We start from the raw sequence: 20,363 nt of genomic DNA on the forward strand, positions 1-20,363 counted from the left end.
CAGGATTGTCTTTAGCCTCATTGCCGTGCTTGAACCTCTGCATCTGTTCTGGCTGGAGCTCACAGGGGCCGGGTAGCATCTTCCTCACTGCAGAGACTGGCTTTAGAACAATTCATGAGAGGCTGTGGACTCTGAGAAGCAAACTGAGGGCTTTGGAGGGGAGGGTGGCGGGGGGTTGGGTGAGCCTGGTGGTGGGTATTAAGGAGGGCGCGTATTGCATGGAGCACTGGGTGTGCTGCATAGACAATGAAGGCTGGAACACTGAAAAGAAAAGAAAAATGAAACAATAATAGAACAGCCACTGGGAAAAACACCCATTTACCGTCTGCTTCCAAGGTGAAGAAAAAGAGGCAGTTTTGGAACAGGTATGCAAACCTGAATCTTTTCTCCAGATAGAAATCTGAATTATCACCTGTGGTGACAGAGCGCTCCTCTGCTTTCTAAATGACATACTTTCTGCCAGAAAGGAGAAATCGAACAAAAGAATCTATCCAAAGCTAGAAAGTAAAAATCATGTGGCTACTCAGTAGTGCGATCCTGTGAGATGTGAGGAACTGAGCCTCCCTGGGGACCTGAGAGGGGCGTTTGCCAGGGTCCCCACGAAGGGGAAGTTCTCACGATGGTGGCCACTGCCTGACACCTTGTGTTCCCAAGGACACACTCACTCTCCATCTCATGTCATGACGTGAACAAGGTATAACACTGCCATCTACCCAGTAGTCCTTTGGCAGCTAACTGCCTAATTTGAACACTGGCTTCCCTACTTATTAGCAGTTTGGCCTTGGATAATACACTTTAGTTTTCTGAGCTTCAGTTTCTTTGTATACAAAATTAGAATCCAGTAACAGTTTCGAGAGCTGTTGTGAAGGTGAACGAAAAGACTGTCTTTAATGCTTATAGAAAAATGCTTGATATAGATGTGTTTAATTAATGTCAGCTCTTCCAATAAAATCATAATAATTTTACTATAGCTACTCTTATCCACATGTCTTGGATCCATAAAGGACAGATGTATCTTTTTTCCCTATGACAACTTCTTCCCTTTTGGAAAAGAGTCAGACACGCTCAGTCCCAGAAACCGTCTACTTGTCAGCCTCGTTCTACGAAGATGACAAAGAAGTTCAAGGCACTGAGGTCAGTTTAATATATTCAGACCCATTTGGAGACCTTAATAAAAAAAATGTTATAATATCTCAATAATGATGATGTCTTCCTTGGAATTTCTATCCCCAAAAGAGGGATTTAAAGAATACTTAAAAAAAATAAATAACTTTAGTAGGAAAATGATTGGGTTTTCTTTGCTGGATTCAAAGATAGTACTTGCTTATGCTATATATAAAGTCCTTATTCATTCATTCAGTCAGTCTGTCATTTATGTGCTAGAATCTTGGACGTTTTCGAATATGAGTGTGACTTTTTTCAGAATCATTCCAGATCTGCAAGGCCAGGTGGATAATTCTCATTTGTTGGTGGATGGCATCGGGCAGCTAAGCCTATAGCTTGGAGCGCAAGGAGGTCCTGCCTACAAAGCTCACTGTCTGTGTTAGTAGTGCAGTGAGAGCCGTGACCCCCACCTCCTTCCCCCTTGCCCCAGTCGGGACATTGAGGAACTTCCTCACGAGTTTGGTTTTGACAGGCCCAAGGGCTGGGAGGAATCCAGTCACCTTCTCTGAGGGCTCATAACCTCACATGTTTATGACCCATTTTATTGATGACTTTTGGTTTCAAAGGCGGATCTGCTGTGTTGTTCGAGAATACAAATCAGTCTCAGACAGCGTGGAGTTTGTTTCCTGGGAAGATGACAGGCCAAATCTTCATTAAGCCATTGAGGAATGAAGGAGGGAGGGGCTCCCTTTTCCCTTCCACAGTGGCTGGCAGCTGTGAGCCCAGGCTGTGTGGGCTCCTGGGAGCCTTTGTTTGGTTTCTATGGCTCTAACCTCAATTAGCTGCCATGCATGCGGAGGAGGGGGGATGCAGCTTCTCAACTCACTCTGGTGGCTACAGCGGGGTTCCCTTTCTCTCCTCTGTCCAAGGCTGGAGGTATGCATAGAGGCCAAGTTTGTGGGGTTATTTGAGTCTCCAGGCAAAGTTCATTGCTTCACTGGTGAGCGATGGCTTCGGGTATGGAAGACAAAGGGCTCGTGACTAATGGTTTTGCGTGCTCCTGGTTCTGTCAGTGCAGCCAGCCATGCTGTTGAGCTGATCATGCAGAGGTCTGTGCTGGACTCACCAAAGGAGTGACTGGGATCCAGTCCCAGCTCGGCCCTTTGTGGCCAGGTTCCCAACCAGGGAAACAGGTTTGGGGTGAGCTGGCAGGGCCTCTGAATGGAATAAATGAGAGTAGATGTAAAGAGCTTAGCACGGTGTCAGGCACATAATACTCCTACCCACATTTCCAAAGATGTGTGGGGCAAAATCCTCCTGGTTGCTTCCAGCAAGTATCCCAGGCATCTGTGGCCATCACAGTGGAACAATAAAAGTCTGAATTCACCGAGAAAGTTTTTATTTGCTTTAGGCATCAGGCGGAGTACACACACATGCACGTGTACATACACATGTTCCCTTCTGTCTCCCGGGCACTGGGCACTTGCAGGTGGCTCCCTTGGTCGCACATGCATGTTTTGCTCTGTGGTCTCCAGTGGTGCCATTTCAGGGCAAACCAATAGGAAATGATTAAGCAGACCCTTGCAGTGAGTGGGATGCTTAGTCACGGTTTCTTCTGCCTCTTTCCTTGCCCTAACATAACCACTGAGCAACTTGTCGTGGCTCGTTTCCCAGAACAGTAGAGAGAAGTCCGTTGCATAGTTCCATCTACAAGGCCAGCTCATCCTGGGGCATGGTGGGCTTTCGAGTAGGTGCTAACAGATGGTGTGAAAGGAGGTAATTCCTGCCCTGGGGGAGCTAATCTGGGAAAATAAAATTAGCACATCTGAAATAATTAGCTACCAATTAAGTGTGAAATCATGTGTTACTGACCCCGTGTTAGTGTGCAGTGTGGGTGGGGGTAACTTAGAGGGCAGCATTGTCTCCCTAGGTACCTAGGGCTTTGCCTTGTTGAAGAATTGCACAATGTTGTAAATATATACACATATATTTGTTAAATAGGTAATAACAAAACAGCTGCCTGTGACAGCTTTTCCCATATCTTTAAAAAAAAAAATTAGCTCTGAGTTTTAATTTTAAGGATTTCATTGTAAAACATTTTAACATTAAAAGACATTTTAAGGAAAAAAGAAAGAAGTCATCCCTAATCCTGCATCCCTAATACAATTAATTTATCAAAGACTTCGTTTCTTTGTTAGTTCTTATTTTCATTCTTAGTTTCTCCAGTGTCCAGCCCAGTGCCTGGCACACAAAGGGGGCTCAGGGAATGTTTGTGAATGCGCCCCTCCCAGCACTGTTTTGTATTACAAATATCCAAACAATGGTCTTGTAAAGGGACCAAGCCAGGTTCTCTACCACACCGTTGCACTGACTTCTCACAGTGCATGGGATGGTATGTTGAGGCTCAGTGTGGTTAGGTGAGGGCAGTGCTCTCAGGAACATCGCCCTTAGACCACAGAGCCTTCCTGAGTTACAGTAAAGATAGGAAGGTGGGTGCCGAGGCTAGCGTGCTTCCACCACCATGCCTGCCCGGACAGCATTGTTTCCCCTTTCCCCCTGCCAGACTCCACAGACAGCGTGCCTTTTCCCAAAGTATCCTTGGCAGCAAGTTCCATGACTTCTGCCTACCTGCCTTTCAGGTAAAGTAAGCTTGCCTGTTGGTACTTGCATAGCTTTGAGGCGTCAATCATAGACCCACTTGAAATAAGGTGAATTAAAACAGACCAGGTTCTCTTGTTTAAGGTCTCTCCTCTCCTTTGCTCTCTTTCTCACTAGACACTTGAAGCCAAAGCTAGGCTGACTGGTCCATACCTTTGGTCTCGGTTCACTGGACATATTAGTTTCCTAGGGCTGCCATAGTCACTTACTACCAACTGGGTGGCCTAAAATAAGAGAAATTTATTCTCTTGTAGTTCTGGGGACTAGAAACTAGAAACCAGTGTGTCAGGAGGGCCATGTTCCCTCAGACAGCTATAGCAAAGTGTCCATCCTGCCTCTTCTAGCTTGAAGTGATGGCTGGCAGTCCTTGCCCTTTCTTATGGCAGCATAACTCTATAATCTCTGATTCTGTTTTCACCCTGTCTTTTTCCCTGTGTGTCTCAATGATGCTGGTCCTTTCCTATAAGGGCAACGGTCACTGGATTTAGAGCCCACCCTAATGCAGTAAAGCCTCATCTTCACTTGACTACATTCTCAAAGACTATTTCCAGATAAGGTTACATCCACAGATTTAGGGCTTCGGACTTCAGCCTGCATTTTGTGGGACACAGGTGAACTCACTATACCTAGTGAGTCCTTAATGCACCTCAGGTCAAATCTAATATGATGACAGTACTGACATGAAAATTGATGTCTTCTCATGTCTTCCTATGTAGTTGAGGTCATGCTCCCCTCTTATCCTGACCCTGTGGGTTACTAGTAGTGCTTATTTTCAAAAGAGCCAACTAGAATAAATACCCTGAGAGCAAATAAATTCCCTTTTCCATTCCTGCGTAAATTCATGAGCAGAACTTTTTGTTCACTTTTATATCCCCAGCATCTTAAAATATTAAAGCACCATTAGCTTGGGCCAAAGTAAAGTCAATCAACACTTTATTTATTCACTCAGCATTTATTGAGCTACTGCTGTTTGCCAGGCACTGTGCTACTTATGGGGGAGACAATGGTGCAACCAGTGGTAACTATAATTTATTGAGCATCTGTGATTTTTCAGATGCTGGAACAGGCTCTTTGAATGCTTTTTCATGCATCCTCACAGAAGTCATAAGGTAGGAGTTACTATCCCTACTTTATAGGTAAGAAAACTAAAGGTAAAAATGCCAAAAACCTTGAGCAGAGTCCTAGAGCTCACAATAGAAAGAATCACATTTGAATCTGAATGGTACACTGTGGACCAGTCCTTCTCTGCCCTTTGATTGAAGGTTTCTAAAAAATGTTTCCCAGTTGTTTCCCCCAGAAATCTAATAGAGTCATCTTTTTTTTTTTTTAATTGAAGTCTAAAATTATCTTTTCAGTATTGAGATATGTAGATAGAAAGGAACTAATATATTGTCCAACACCTTATTAGCAAAATGGAAGTGGGAACTACATGCTTTCATTTCAGTCAGATATAAACTTTTAATAATAATAGCGTCCCAATTAGCAAATGAAGAAATAATGGGAGAAAATCATCATTTTCCAGTTCCCATGAAGTAATGCCTAAACACTGATTCTCAGTGGCTGCTCTGTGCGTAAAACTGGAGTAATCGACTCTTCTATCCAAAAATCAAATATGAGTTTGATCAAGTCCCTAGATCTAACTCTGAATTCACAGGAAATAATAGGGACCGAGGGACATGTTATGAGTCACAGCATCAAATCAAAATCTGATTGCAGGACAATCTCTATGACAAAAGAACCAGCTGCTTTAACAAGTAAATTGCAAGGAAAAAATGAAGATGGAAAAGAAGTTTTAGATTTGAAAAGACAACATTTATCAATTAATTCATTTGGGGAAAGTACCAAAAAAAATCTTTTAATAGATTTTGGAGAAATTTAAATACCTATAGGATATTAGATATTAAGTAATTATAGTTTCCTTTTGGATGTAATAATATTTTGGTTGTGTTTGCATACAGAATCCATATCTTTTAGAGATACATGCAAAGATGTTTATGGATAAAATGATGTGATGCTGGGAATTTGCTTCAAAATAATGGTAGGGAAATAGGTGAAACAAGATTTGGGTGAACCGGTAATCGTGAAGGTGCTGGGGGATGTGTGGGAGGTTTGTTACACTCTTGTCTCCACCTTGTCTCCACCTTGATATACATTTGAAATTTTTTATCATAGAAGGTTTAAAAATAGTTTTATAATTATGCTAAAAGGAAGGAGTTCAGAAAGTCTGATAAAGCACGAAGAGTGGAGAAAAAAGTCTGTGTTCACATGAAAATAAGCAGGTCTGTTTTCTACTAGAATTGTGCCCACCTTCTAGTTACTATCCTGATGGACCTACCTTGGGAACCACAGGCCATGGGCTGGGAGATCAGGAACAACAGAAACAACTTGGTTCCACTTTCAAAGCAACTATCACGATCTCCCTCCAACTTATTTATTTATTTATTTATTTATGTTTAAAGATTTTATTTATTTATTTGACAGAGAGATCACAAGCAGGCAGAGAGGCAGGCAGAGAGAGAGAGGAGGAAGCTGACTCCCTGCTGAGCAGAGAGCCCAATGCGGGCCTCGATCCCAGGACCCTGGAATCATGACCTGAGCGGAAGGCAGAGGCTCTAACCCACTGAGCCACCCAGGCACCCCATCCCTCCAACATATTTAGAGAGCCAGAAGCAGTGATGGTCATTACCTGATACTTGTGTGGTGCTGTGCCATGCACGAAATGTCTGATGGTTAAACTTGAGTCACAGCCTGATGAGGTAGATGATCTTTTCCTCACTCGAGAGACTGGGAAGCTGGAACCCTGACCTATGACTTGATCACAACAAGCCCCGTCTTGGATGCAGCTGAGCACTGTGTTTCTTCCCAACTCCTGTTTGCAGAGAAGTCAAAGCAAGCAGTTATCGTGTCTTTTTTTTTTTTTTTTTTTTTTTAAGTTTTACTTATTTATTTGACACACAGAGAAAGAATAAGCAGGGGGAATGGCAGGCAGAGGGAGAGGAAGCAGGCTCCCTGCTGAGTTGGGAGCCCGACTGACTGACACAAGGCTCCATCCCAGAACACCAGGATCATGACCTGAGCCAAAGGTCGGGTGAGATGGTGATGAGGTGGACGAGAGTCAGAGTTGGAGGAAGGGAAGAGTTAGGGCCCTGTCTTTTTTTTTTTTATCTTTAGAGTAAAATGCATAGTGTCCACTCAGCTGTATCCACACTAAAGGAATGTGAGTCTCTCTTCCTCCTCCCTTCTTTCAGGTGGGTGGGGAGGAAAGAAAAAGAAATAGAGATCGGCAAGAGGATCAGGTCAAAGCTTGAGCATCCTGAACCAAAGCTAAGGTCTGGAGTGATGTCTCAAACTCTAGAGAGGCTTCTGCTACCATGTTAATGGGGGAAAGTACCCAGTGGACTCATTTTGAAGGCCTGTGGTTTTTATAGAAAAATAAATTGAGAGAATAAGGTGATATTGATTCATGTTATGCCTAGAGAGTTTTTTTTATAAGAGAAATGAGTCAGTCAAACCATTCCTCAAATGACTTTTTAAATTCTAAGGCAGGAAAAGCTACTTCTAATTAAATGTTTAATGCTTACTCTAACTTGTATATTAATATCACATCAGATTGTGATGCAGTATATTTTGTATTTACATATAGAATATGTTGGAGTCCCTTAAGCAATCATATGGGGTTGAAATGTATGTATATTTAAAAATTATTTCATGGCTGAGACCGTTGTAACAGGGTACATACCCTTAGAGAAGACCCGCGTATTTTCTGGGTTTGATTTCCTTGATCAGTAAAAAAGGAGGGGTTGTAGGAGTCAATCTCTCAGAATCTCTGAGCCATGGAACCTTATTTTGTTATTTCGAATGATGATGAGCTTTGTTATGGCTCTGTTTTTACAAGATTTTCTTATATCTAGAATGTATAGTAAGGCAAGGGGAAGCTTTGGAACAGAACCCTTAATTACAACATTATTCTTAAGGGGAACATGGGATCCACTTTATAGTGCCCATTTGAGAAATATTATTGTGGCACCGATCAGGTTTGCTGACACGACGTTCACTTTATTGATAGAGTGTCAAGCATTTGGGGTGGGCTTGTGTGCTAGGTACACACGGCGAGATGGCTCCTTCAGTCTGTGCGCTAATAGTAACGCCTACTTCACAGGGCTGCAAAGAGCAAGGTTTAGTCTAATACATAGACGACATTAAGGGGAGTGCCTGGAACACCTGGGGTGTGGCTGGGGTGTCATTGTCCTCATTGTTCTTGATCCTCACAACAACCTGTGATACGAGGTCGGTTTTAGATCCTTCCTGTCATGTGCATGAGTATCAAGTGTGCAGGTGGCTACCCAGAGCTGGGGGGTGGTGGGGGACGGGGGGCGGGGCTGGGCATCTGACGCCGAGTACTGAAGCATACTGTGACCCACACAGGGGACCCTTTGATAAAGCAGTGATCCCATGGGATAGAGCTACCTTTTACTATTCTGGGCTCCGGTTTATCAATAACAATACTCTCTGCTGATATGGAAAATTTCAACGATATCCAGATTTTTTTAAGTGCCAGATCACACATCATGGGTATGCTTTAATCCCAATTGCATTATTTTAAAAAGGGTATTCATGGGACGCCTGGGTGGCTCAGTTGGTTAAGCAGCTGCCTTCGGCTCAGGTCATGATCCCAGCGTCCTGGGATCGAGTCCCACATCGGGCTCCTTGCTCAGCAGGGAGCCTGCTTCTCCCTCTGCCTCTGCCTGCCAATCCCCCTGCTTGTGCTCTCTCTCTCTCTCTCTGTCAAATAAATGAATAAAATCTTAAAAAAAAAAAAACTTTAAAAAAATAAAAAGGGTATTCATATATGCTTCATATGTGTAAAAATTTCTGAAGCAGATTCCTAAGAAATTCCCAACAGTGGTTACCTCTGGGGGATGGGACTAGTGGTCACAAAGAACAAGTCGATTTTTACTATTTATTTTATACCCTTATATACTGTTTGAACTTTTTTTGTCATGAGTTGTCTTTATAAATTAAGAAAAAGGGGCACCTGGGTGGCTCAGTGGGTTAAACATCTGCCTTCTGCTCAGGTCATGATCTTGGAGTCCTGGGAACGGGCTCCGCATTGGGCTCTCTGCTCAATGGGGAGCCTGCTTCCGCCTAACCCCTGCCTGCCTCTCTGCCTCTGTGATCTCTCTCTTTCTGTCAAATAAATAAACAGAATCTTTAAAATAAATAAATAAATAAATAAATAAATAAATAAATAAATAAATAGATTAATTAAAAAAAAAACACTTCTAAGCCTTTTGGCTAAGATCAAGTATAAATTTAAAAAAACAACAACACTTTAAAAAGGTAAGGAAAGTATCCTAGTCTGTTTGGGCTGCTGTAACAAAGTACCACAGACTGGGTGACTTATAAACAACAGAAATTTATTTCTCATAGCTCTGAAGGCTGCAGGTCTGAGATTGGGATGGAAGCATGGTCAGGCAAGAGTCTTCTTTTGGGAGGAAGACTTCTTGGCTTCCCATGGTAGAAGGGTCTAGGCAACTGTATGGACTCCCCTTTAGAAGGTTACCAATCCCCTTGGTGAGGGTTCCATCCTAGTTAGGTGATCATAGGCCCTACCTCCTAACACGGCCCTGGGCATTAGGATTCCATGTGTGAGTTTTGAAAGGACTCATAAATTCAGATTGTAGCAGAGGAAGAGAAAAGTACCACAATAACCAATTTCTAGAACAATATTTCCCAAACCCAAAAGATCCCCTTCCCCCACTCCAAAGGCTTTGGGAAAGGAAACCTGGCACACTAGGTCCTGAGCTGGGAGATTCGCAATATATGTTAGTAAACTAAAGATGTGAAAAGCCACCATGAAGAAACCTATATAGAATATTCTTCTTCGATATTCTTTGTTATACCTATTAACATCCTGCAGAATTATATTTCACAGAATATCCATTTTGGAACTGGTATAAAAACTTAAGAAAAGGTAACCTAGCCTTAGGTTAATTCCAAGTGGGAAAAAGGTGACGTTCTGCAGGAAGTGTGGGTGTCATAGCTGGTGGTGTCGTGAGGAGACTGGGTCTTAGGTTCAGGCAAACCTGGGTCCAAATTCTGGGTCTTCCATTCCCTACCTGGCCAAGCCCTGCCCAAGTTACCTAACCTGTGAGAGAGGAAGAAGGATACCTCCCTCCTAAAGGCATTTCAGGATTAAATGAGAGAAGTACCTGGTCTGCAGTCGGTACTGCTCACCCGAGGCTCCATTTCTCCACCTCCTTCTACTGAAACACAGACAAACTGCTGAGGCTCCTTCCACTGACGAAAGGCTTCCCGTCAGGATTTACAGAGGCCAGGCTATCAGGTACCAAGTTCTTGCATCTTCAGTGGGAATCCATTTCTAAAATCTTGATCTCTGGGCACGTATTTCAAGATCATGTCTCTTATACAAGGGAAGATTCACCGACTCTGGGAGACTGTTGAGAATCCTGTTTCTCTAAAAGTTAGAGCCTAAAAGATAGAGAAATTCATTGTCTGAACCACACTCAGGTTTGCCTTGCTCCAGGCCTTTCCAGGCCCTGCACCAAGGTTGCCCCTTGCTCTCATTTCCTGTGCTAAAGTTAAAGCTCACACACGGTGGAAACAAATTTCAGAGTTAAATTTAAAAATATGTGCACTACAGCAGTGCCTTTTCACAGTAACCTTTGCACAAAGCTCTTGGAATCTAATTACCCAAGTGTTGTTTGCCTCCCCCCAAATACCTGCGCCTGTGCAGACTGAGTTTAAAGTTCGGGAAGTATTAACAAAAGGAATCAGAAGCAAGATCTCAGGCACAGCCGCTGAAGAATCTCCCTGTCTGTGCCGGGCCTCTCCCTCCTCCTGGGTGTGCCCGCTGGGGAAGGCCAGTGAGTAACCTGCACATTTTTTTTTTTCTCATCTTGGCCCTTCCCACCCAGACGAGAGGACGGAGTGGCAGACAGGCAGGCAGACGGCTGTGAGTCCTGTTCAAGCATGCACGGAGCATTCCTCTACCTGCACCCAGGGCCTGGACCCCTCGCCACCCCTACCCCACCCCAGGAAGAGCCAGAGCCCCTGCGAGGGACCGGAAGGGGCCTCTGTTCCCAATGGTAAGGGCTGCCAGCAGCAGGAACACTTCATTCATTTGCTCTGCTTTGGTGTTGGCTTTTCCGTTTCCGTTGTGTTTAGATGGGAGAGTTTCTGATGGAATTAAAGGTGTTTTGTTTGGTTGTTTGGTTAGTTCTCAGTGGTCCCAAGACAAAGACATGTCTTCCCACAGCAGGGTTTATCAGAACTTGTAACCTGATAGCGTGGCCTTGAAACAAAACTTAACATACTAATTACTTCTGGTTAGTACAGTTTACCCTTTTGGCCATCTTTAAAAAAAAAAAAAAGACTTTATTTTCCTGATAGGTTTTGAAGGAGGAAAAGTACTACTGATTGTGGCCATTTTAATACATAGGCACCTCTAACTGAAAAGTAGCTTTTACTCTAGCTTTAAAATAGACCAAGATGATGTTTTGTCTCAAAACAAGCAAACAGAAAATCCTTTCAAAGAGATTTCAGTGTTGAATGAGAAAGATGCTAGCAGTGGGGTTTGACTAAGAGGTAACAAGACAGGTCGGTCTAATTAAATATATCTGAACTGGAAGTATTGAAGTAAATCTGTGTGCTCTGGGAAGAAGGAAGTCAGATGTTGGATGTGGGATTCGTGGGGTCTTTAAGGGAGAAAACTGGGACCTTTGTGTAGTGTGTTGAGAGTTTGAGGGAAGCGTTGGAAAGCAAATGGAGCAGGCTGGGAAGCAGGTTTTCTGCGTGGGGCTGGTGCCAAGGACTTCTCCCTCAATGCTGTGGGTGAGAGTAATTCAGAGTAATCAAGTGCTACATTGTTAACAGGCTTCTGAGTTTCAAATATTTATTCTAAACACAAGCAGTTGATTGCACTGAATGTGGGGGAATGAAGCTGCTGCCTCTGGTTCCTGGCGTAGCCTTAACTTTAATACCTGGGGAGACTTCAGGAAAACGGTTGTAGGAAAGATAAAGCTATGTGTAATGTGAATTTGATACTCCACTATTACAGTATGTTTGAGATGGCCCCATTCCTTGAACAGCCACGAGGACTTAAAATGTGGTTACATTAGAGTGGAGATGCTGAGCTAAGGGGTTTCACAGGAGAATGGTGCAGAAACTGGAATAGAAATTGCCCAAAGCCGAGGCACTCCCCTGACACATGTGAAAGTTTGCCTTGTGCCTGGATGTCCCTGCAAATGCATCACGGGTTCATCCTTGGCACTGCTGTGCAGGCAATGTAAGGATGCTCTAGGAAGGGGTGCCTGGATGGCTCAGATGGTTAAGTATCTATCTTCAGCTCAGGTCATGGTCTTGGAATCCTGGGATCTAGCCCCACATCCGGCTCCTAGCTCAGCGGGGAGCCTGCCTTCCCCTCTTCCACTTTTTCTCACTTGCTTGTGCTCTGTCTCTCTGTCTCTCTGTCTCTCTAACATGAAAAAATAAATTCTTAAAAAAAAGGATTCTCTAGGAAGAGCAGCCTGTACCTCACATAGCTAGGTTTTTAGAACAGCATTAAAAAGCACTACTAAAAAGTAGTGTGTAAAGAAGGGTATGAAGTTGTGGGGTGTGTGTGTGTGTGTCCAAGTGGGGAGGAGCACGAGCAGGGTGAAGATCCCCTTCTTAGTTCCCTCTTCTGACGTTGTCTTTTTCTGAAAAGAAATCAGTAATTAGCCACCTGGAGGGCTCAGTGAGTTAAAGCCTCTGCCTTCAGCTCAGGTCATGATCCCAGAGTCCTGGGATCGAGCCCCACATCGGGCTCTCTGCTCAGTGGGGATCCTGTTTCCCCCTCTCTCTCTGCCTGCCTCTCTGCCTACTTGTGATCTCTGCCTGTCAAATAAATAAAATCTTTAAAAAAAAAAAAAAAGAAATCAGTAATTCCTCGTCGTTGTCACTATCAGTGTTCCTGTGGTGATAATACTAATAGTTCACTTTCTTACTGCTTTGGTTTCCCCTTAGCTAATTAATCAAAAGCATAGTCTGGCTGTAGCCCAATCCACCAGCTCATTAAAAGACCATCCGAAAATGCCACTTACTTTTTTGCCGAGTGAGCAGAAGATGGGGGTGGGAACCCTTCTGGTGATTTTACCTGGAAATGCCGGTTTGTATTTCGTGAGTCTTTTCAGCTGTGATTGACAAACAAACGGAATACACTCCGAGGCGCCCATGGAGTGACCAGCCCCAGCAGCAGTTCTAGCCTTTGGGAGCATTTGCAGTTTGGTTACTACATGTTCGGGGTAGAACACATCGCTGTCCCGGGGGATGCCTGAGCGGCACAGTCAGTTAAGTGTCTGAGTCTTGATTTCGGCTGAGCGTCGTGAGATCGAATCCCGTGTCGGGCTCTGCACCCAGTGGGGAGTCTGCTAGAGATTTTCCCTCTGCCTCTGCCACCTGTGTGGTCACTCTCTCTCTCTCTCTCAAATAAATCTTAAAAAACAAAACAAAACAAAACCAACCAAACCATCGCTAGTGCTGCCACACCTGCTTGTCTCCCGGATCCAGGGCTCAGTGCTTGGGAATGAAAGACCATTTAGAGAGTGGAGGGTGTTTCCTCCCAGCAATGGCCTGTTTCACGCATTTTCAGAACTTTGTACAGTTTCTTTGCAAACTAAATTAAATGCAGTATCTTCTTGAATTTGGCTTTTCTGAGGCATCTTTATGGTGAATTTAGCATTCCTTTCGAGTTCACTGCATTTCACCCACTCCTCTTGCTTAGTCTTTCAGACGGTGACACCAAGCAGAGTGAAAGCTGGCCGTATAAATGGGAACCAAATAGGCACTTAAGACAACCTTTTCTGTGAGCAGCACATGCTTTCTCCTCCTATCCTCCGTGTCCCTCCTAAGGAGCTTCTAGGCACTACCCAGCCCTGGCCACTTCTCTGCCATCCTGTGTTTCCTGGTTGCTGGAATTACTTTCCCTACCACCCTTTGCTGTCCCGAACCTCACAAGTAGGTGTTTAGAGAATTTTTTTTTTTTTAAGATTTTATTTATTTATTTGACAGAGAGAGGGATCACAAGTAGGCAGCGAGGCAGGCAGAGAGAGAGAGGAGGAAGCAGGCTCCCTGCTGAGCAGAGAGCCCGATGCGGGACTCGATCCCAGGACCCTGAGATCATGACCTGAGCCGAAGGCAGCGGCTTAACCCACTGAGCCACCCAGGCGCCCGTGTTTAGAGAATTTAAGTAGAACTAACCCAAAGGTCATAGTAATTTTTCAAAAAAACCAGAAAGCAACCCCTTAGCTGTAGGGATGCTGTAATAACTCCGGCAGCATCCCAGCCAGGCTACGTACGTCTCGGGGCGTGGGTCAGGAACGCAGTTATGGACTCAGCCAGTGTCCTTTAAGTGCAGTTCCTAAGTGGCACAGTCAGGCATGGGTGAGTGAAGCAGCTGGTGGCTAGAATATAATTAGTCTCAGCCTATCATCTTCAGTAAGCGCCCGTTTCCTGCTCCTCAGAGCTCTTTACCAGCCTAGTGTGTTATCTTTTTCCTGTAATAGTTCTTATACTTCGGTGCTCCTCATGAGAAGGCTGTGGAGGCCTTTGCAGGATGTAGCCCTGCGGATCATTTGGTCACATTTATCTGTGGGCACATCCTACACCAAGAAGACGCATCACAGAGACACTCGCCCTGAACAAGTCCTTGTAAGGATGGCGTGCCTTCCACATCATCTTTAAAAACCTCAGAGGATGATATGAAATAGTGCTGAGAAGAAATAAATTTCTTTGGCTTTCTTTTGAAACTGAGGTCTTGAGGAGTAAGTAAGGTATGTGTATGCAGGCGGGAATGGAAATGAGGAATGTCAGATGAAAGCTCACGTTCAGGAGTGTCTAACTTTTTGCAATTAGGGGAAAACTTTGGCCCATGCTTAGAAATCGTGTTTGGGTTAAGGCAACCTTTTCTCCCTTTGGTTGTATAATAGACTTTGAAACGAGTCTGTTGTGATAAGGACTTTGTAGCTCCCTTTATCAAGAGGTAGAGTCCATTTACCCAGCCCCTGAATCTGGGCTAGGCCTTGTAGCTTTGGCCAACAAAATATGCTGGAGTGACGGTATGCATATGTACCAGTCCCCAGTGTAGCTCTTAAGTGGCCTCACATATGTCTACTTGCTCACCTAGAATCTAGCCCGGTCACCCTATGGACATGCCTGCACTCTGTTGCGGGGGCCCAGAGACCTTTGTCTCCCCACCAGATATGTGACTGAGGCTATCCTTGACCAGCCAGCATGAATGGGCCCAGCAGAGATCACATAAAGTGATCCAAGGACTCAGGAGCAATAATGAGTGCCTACTGTTTGAAGCTACTGAGTTTTGGAATGGTTTGTTATGCTAACAACAACTAATGGATTCATGTGGTTCCCTGGCGGTGGTACCTCTGGGTTCACTCTTTGGTCCATTATCATCATCACAAATGCTCAGTGGAGCTCAGCATAAGAAATGCAGTCCATGCTTGGAGGGATTCTGTTAGATGCGGGGCATCTGCAGTTCTTGTGATCATCAGCGTTGCTTTGAGACCTTTTAACAACACATGTTGGGTGGCTCAGTCAGCTAAATGTCTGCCTTCTGCTCAGGTCATGGTTCCAGGGCCCTGGGATTGTTGAGCAGGGAGCCTGCTTCTCCCTCTCCCTCTGCCACTCCCCCTGCTTGTGCTCTGTCTTTCTCTCAAATAAATAAAATCTTTAAAACAAACAAAAACCCTAACACATGTCTGGGCCTTATGTCAGATTATTCAACTAAATATCTATACATGGGGTTTAGGAATCTAATTCAGAAAGCTCTAATAATGATTGTCTAGGATTGAAAACCAGTGACGTAGTGACCTTGTTAGTCCCTTCCGTTACTGAAAGATGCAGAGATTCCAGCTCTCCTACTTGGGCAAACAACACCGGGTGGTTCTGAGTTCGTTACTGATTTGATGTACTTCATGCCACATCAGTAAACTTTGTAAGCAACTTTGGGCAATCACACGGACCTGATCTTAGGTGGGGAAATTCACACGTGGAGACTGATGGCTGCATATGTATGTTTACGGTTGCATCCCCTGAGCTGAGAACGTGGTATAGACTCCCTAAGTAAGTCTTTGCATTGAGGATGTAATAGGACCCTGCTTTGAGACCCTTACAGCCCAATGGGGTCGGGGGGAATCAGAAATCTGTTATTTGTTACATATTAAGAGAAAAAAAAGCAAGCAAGGTTTTGACCCTTAAACTACAGGTGAATTTTTACTATGGTGAGTGTTTCCGTTGTTGCAACAATAACACTACATTATAGACAACCCCAAAGCCTCAGTAGCATACAACAGTGTGTTTTATTAACCCTTCTGTGTGCAGGTTAGAGTGGGGAGAATCCACTGATCCTGGTTTGGCTTTGGGAGTGCCTTTACTCTCTCTTTTTTTTTTTTCCTTTAAGGTTTTATTTATTTATTTGACAGAGATCACAAGTAGGCAGAGAGGCAGGCAGAGAGAAAGGAAGGGTAGCAGGCTTCCTGCTGAGCAGAGAGCCCAATTCGGGGCTTGATCTCAGGATCCTGGGATCATGACCTCAGCCAAAGGCAGAGGCTTTAACCCACTGAGCCACATAGGTGCCCCAGGGAGTGCCTTTACTCTTATATGTCCCTCAACCTTTCTCTAGGATCAGCTATTAGCTTGGACACATTCTTCTCATGGTGATGGCAGGCATAAAAAAAAGCATAAGCCACGATGAGCAAGCTCACTTCAGGCTGCTGGTTATGTCATTAATCTGTTAACATCTCTTGGTCAAAGCAGGTCACGTAACCAAATCCATTGTCAAAGGCCAGGGAAATACATATTTGTAGAGAGAAACTGCCAAGTCAGGATGAAGTCATTTCTTCAGATCGTACATGTTTGCTATCATCATTCTTTCTCAGGCAAAAAGAAACCAGTTTCCATCTAGTCAAATCATTTGGGACATTTTCCTAAGTCTTAGCCTAGTGCTGCAGGGGTTAAAAGAGATTTGGGTGAATATCCCTTTCTGAGGGCCCATCTCTCCCTGGACTGTTTGGTGAAAGACCTTTAGCCTGTGCCTCTGGTTAAGATAGGAAACTAGTCTTCTTAAATATGATTGAGCTGCTCAGGTATTCTCCAGGGCAGAAACTATGTTTTACAGTGTTACTTAGAATAACGACAAAATACAGTTCGCATTGAATAATTTGGGTTTGAACTGCGCAAGTCCACACAGGCATGGGTTTTTTTATAGTACCGTAAATGTATTTCTCTTCCTTATGATTTTTTATTTTCTTTTCTTTTCTTTTTAAGAATTTATTTATTTCTTTGAGAGTGAGAGAGAGCCACAAGCGGGGGGTGGGGTAGAGGGAGAGGAAGAAGCAGACTCCCCACTGAGCAGGGAGCTTCAGATGGGGCTTGAAATCCCAGAACCCTGGGATCAGGACCTGAGCCAAAGGCAGACACAGAATTGAGCCACCCAGGTGCCCCTCTTCCTTCTGATTTTCTTAAGGAAAGATTTATTACCGTTAATCTTATCAGTATGGCTTCTGCACAACAGTTGGCTCTTAGTGGTTAGGTTTTGGAGAGTCAAAAGTTACATGTGGATTTTCAGCTCTATGGGGTGTTGGCTCTTCCCTGACTCCTAGGCTCTTCAAGGGTCAACTGTATTTCAGACCACTGTTGTATAGGCATTGCTGTTGATCATTCTGTGCCTTTGGATCTACAGAGTGTATCAGATTTACCTCCGAAGAAACTGAGATACAAAAGATTATGCAAGTTCCACAAAACTGCCTCAACTAGCCATCTGAGATTAGCAACCTGTCCTGTTGGTTTTTCCACTTTTGCTCCACTGGCTGATCGATGCTGCCTTGTTTCACAAAAAGTGTATGAGGATTTCATTACCTAATGAGTTTAGCTTCCTAAGAAACCCCTCCCTCCTAGTACTAATGCTCCATGAGAAATAAAGAAGTCTAGCAGGAAGGTGTTCAGTGCTATAAGATTTCTGCACTACCACGTTGGGAAAGTAAGCTGGATTATGAGTCCTTTCTAAATTCTCTTCCCTAATGTTTCTTTGTTACCATCTTGACCTTAGAAGTAAATTGGGTTGGGGGCTGTTTAGATAAAAGTCCTTGGAGGGTCCTTGTGACTATGGTTCTTTCCTGAGTTCTCTGTGCCCTCACCTGCCACATCTGTTTCCTAGTCGTTCAGCAATTGCCTGCCGTGCTTCTCTGACAAACAGTGCTATTTCTATTTTATGGGGAAAACCGACTTGATTAAATAACTCATTCAAATTAATGCTTTGTAGGAGGTGTGATATGATGGGAACAGGCATTTCCAGTGGTGTTCTTGTCAGATTAGCACATGCAAACAATCAAATAATGGCAGTGGCCCAGGATATGTAGAGTCTGCTAGAGTTAGTGTATAAGCTGTTATCTTGGATAGGTTGTTTCCATTCTGGCGATGGCTTCGCTGAGAACCTCATGTGGCTCCCATATATGACTAATGCTCCGTAATGTATTGTTATTTGAGCAATGATTTAATATCCTACTCCTCCTCTTGCTCTTCGCCAAGGGCCATATCTGCATTGTTTACAGCTGAAAACCTAGGAGCCAGCACAAGTGAATCCAGATAAATAGATACTGAGTGAATGCAGGAGTGAATAAATGCTAGGATTACAATACCCAGGGCTTAAGACAAATTTACGGTTCTCCCCGGGTGATTCTGCCCCCAACAAGGGGCAGTGAAGGGTTAATGTTCTCTTTGGGAGCTGGAAGGATTTGGATATGGATCTCAGCAGAGCTGCTTGAATCACATTCTTTTTGCTACTATAGCAACAGGTTGAGAATTCTGCAGGCTTTGTCGCCTGCCTCCTGCCTACGTTGGAAATGCCTGTGTGCAGGGGACTTCATTGTCTAGGGGACAACTGTTTTGTTTTGTTTTTTTTTTCCCTATGATGTTTCAATGAAGCAGCTTCTTTGCAGAGACAAAGAGGCCAACACAAAGCAGGGGCTAAGAATCATGGAAAGGCAGAGAGAGAGAGAGAGAGATCTTGTTTTGACTGGAGGGACATTTCCAATCTTTTGTCTCCCGAAGAGGTGTGAAGTGGGGAAGGATTTGAGTTTTAGTGGTAGTCAAGTCTGTCTCCCTTCTTCATGAGACCTCTCTTCTGAGAGACACCCCCTGGCAGCTATTGGAAACCTTTCTCTTACTATCTTTGCTTAACAAACAGGGTGGTGGTGAAGCTCTTGGATTATTGCCCATGGTGTGTTCACTTCTAAGTTTGGAGCAGCCAGAGTGGACCAGAATGTGGGTTTTCCCCTCTGTATTCTCCAGTCCTTGTAATTCATTCTGTATCTTTGTTGTGAGAAGGAAGGGCAAGCTGACTGAGAGTGAGAAATGGAGGTGTTAGTCGTTGTTTGCTGTAGCAGTGTTGGAAAGAGAGGGACGAAGATGGGGAAGCTGCTCAGGAAAGTTGCTTAGGTGGCGTTAGCTTGCCAGGTGTCACAGGCATTTAAAAACTGCCTAACCTGGGAATTCAGGACTGCTTCTTGGGTGCAGTTAAGCTTAGCATTTAGGGCTAATCGTAGTTCCTGTTAGGCTAATGGGTGAAGTCAGTAGACCTTAAATATCACTTTGAATTGATCAGATCGCATTGCTATAGTACTGTTTTCGCGTCTACATCTTGTTTTCACTTTGAACGCAGATGGCGAAATCTGCCTGATTCCCTCTTTGTTTCTGGTTCACAAAAACATTATCTGAACATAACCAGCCATTCTGGGGAAGCAGCACTGAGTTCTTTTATTAAAAGTTCAATTTTAGGGCACCTGGGTGGCTTAGTTGGTTATACACCTGATATATACAGGTTATACACCTGTATACACATATACAGTCTTGGTTTCTGCTCATGTCGTGATCCTGAGGTGGTCACATTGAGGCGCTGGGCTCCAGCCTGAGCTTGGATTCTCCCTCTCCCTCCCCCTCCAAAGTGCCCCCCACCCCCATCACCCCTGCCCTGCTCACTTGCACACTCTCTCTTTCTCAAATAAATAAATCCTAAACAAAAATGTAAAAGTTCACTTTTAAAAATATTTTATCTCCAACCCACTACTATTCTTGAGGTGTAGTCCTAAGGGCTTTCGGCTGGGGGCCAGCGGCCCCGGGGTCTAGTCCTTGCCCCAGTGGCCTCGGGCAGCTCCTAGGAGGATCTTACTTCCATTGCCTGTGGAACGAAAGATGTGGATGACACTGTTAACATTTCACTCACGTCTTTCCTGCACACACAGAAAGTGGTACTCCAGTTGTCTGAAAAGTGGGAAAAAAAAGCCTTTGCTTTATTGAAGATCATTTACTCTGTAGCTCCCTCAGTTCCTGTTCATATTTCTGGTCTCCACTTAAGTGTGGCTTCCTCAGGGAGGCTTCCCTGACCGCCCCCAACCCCCAACCCCTCCCCCGGGGGCTAGAATAGAACTCCAGGCTTAGGCTCCCTGCGAAGTGTGTTCTTTTATTTCATCACACTTAGCACAGTTTGTAATGATTTATTTCTTATGTGGGGGCTGGTGGTTTTTTGTTTT

General features: G+C 44.2%; 1 protein-coding gene across 2 annotated transcripts in view; it reads left to right on the top strand.

The window, feature by feature from the left end:
• Positions 1–20,363, top strand: part of STON2 (stonin 2) — a 152,250-nt gene that overhangs the window by 82,231 nt on the left and 49,656 nt on the right. The window contains exon 5 of one of the 2 annotated variants that reach the window (XM_032344780.1): positions 10,701–10,871. The exons of the other annotated variant lie outside the window; for it this stretch is intronic. Within the exon in view, the coding sequence (XP_032200671.1) occupies positions 10,701–10,871 (171 nt within the window). The remainder of the gene's footprint in view (positions 1–10,700; positions 10,872–20,363) is intronic. 2 annotated transcript variants of the gene reach the window in all.

The sequence above is a fragment of the Mustela erminea genome, chromosome 5 (assembly GCF_009829155.1).
Source record: "Mustela erminea isolate mMusErm1 chromosome 5, mMusErm1.Pri, whole genome shotgun sequence".
NCBI classification, from domain to species: Eukaryota; Metazoa; Chordata; class Mammalia; order Carnivora; family Mustelidae; genus Mustela; species Mustela erminea.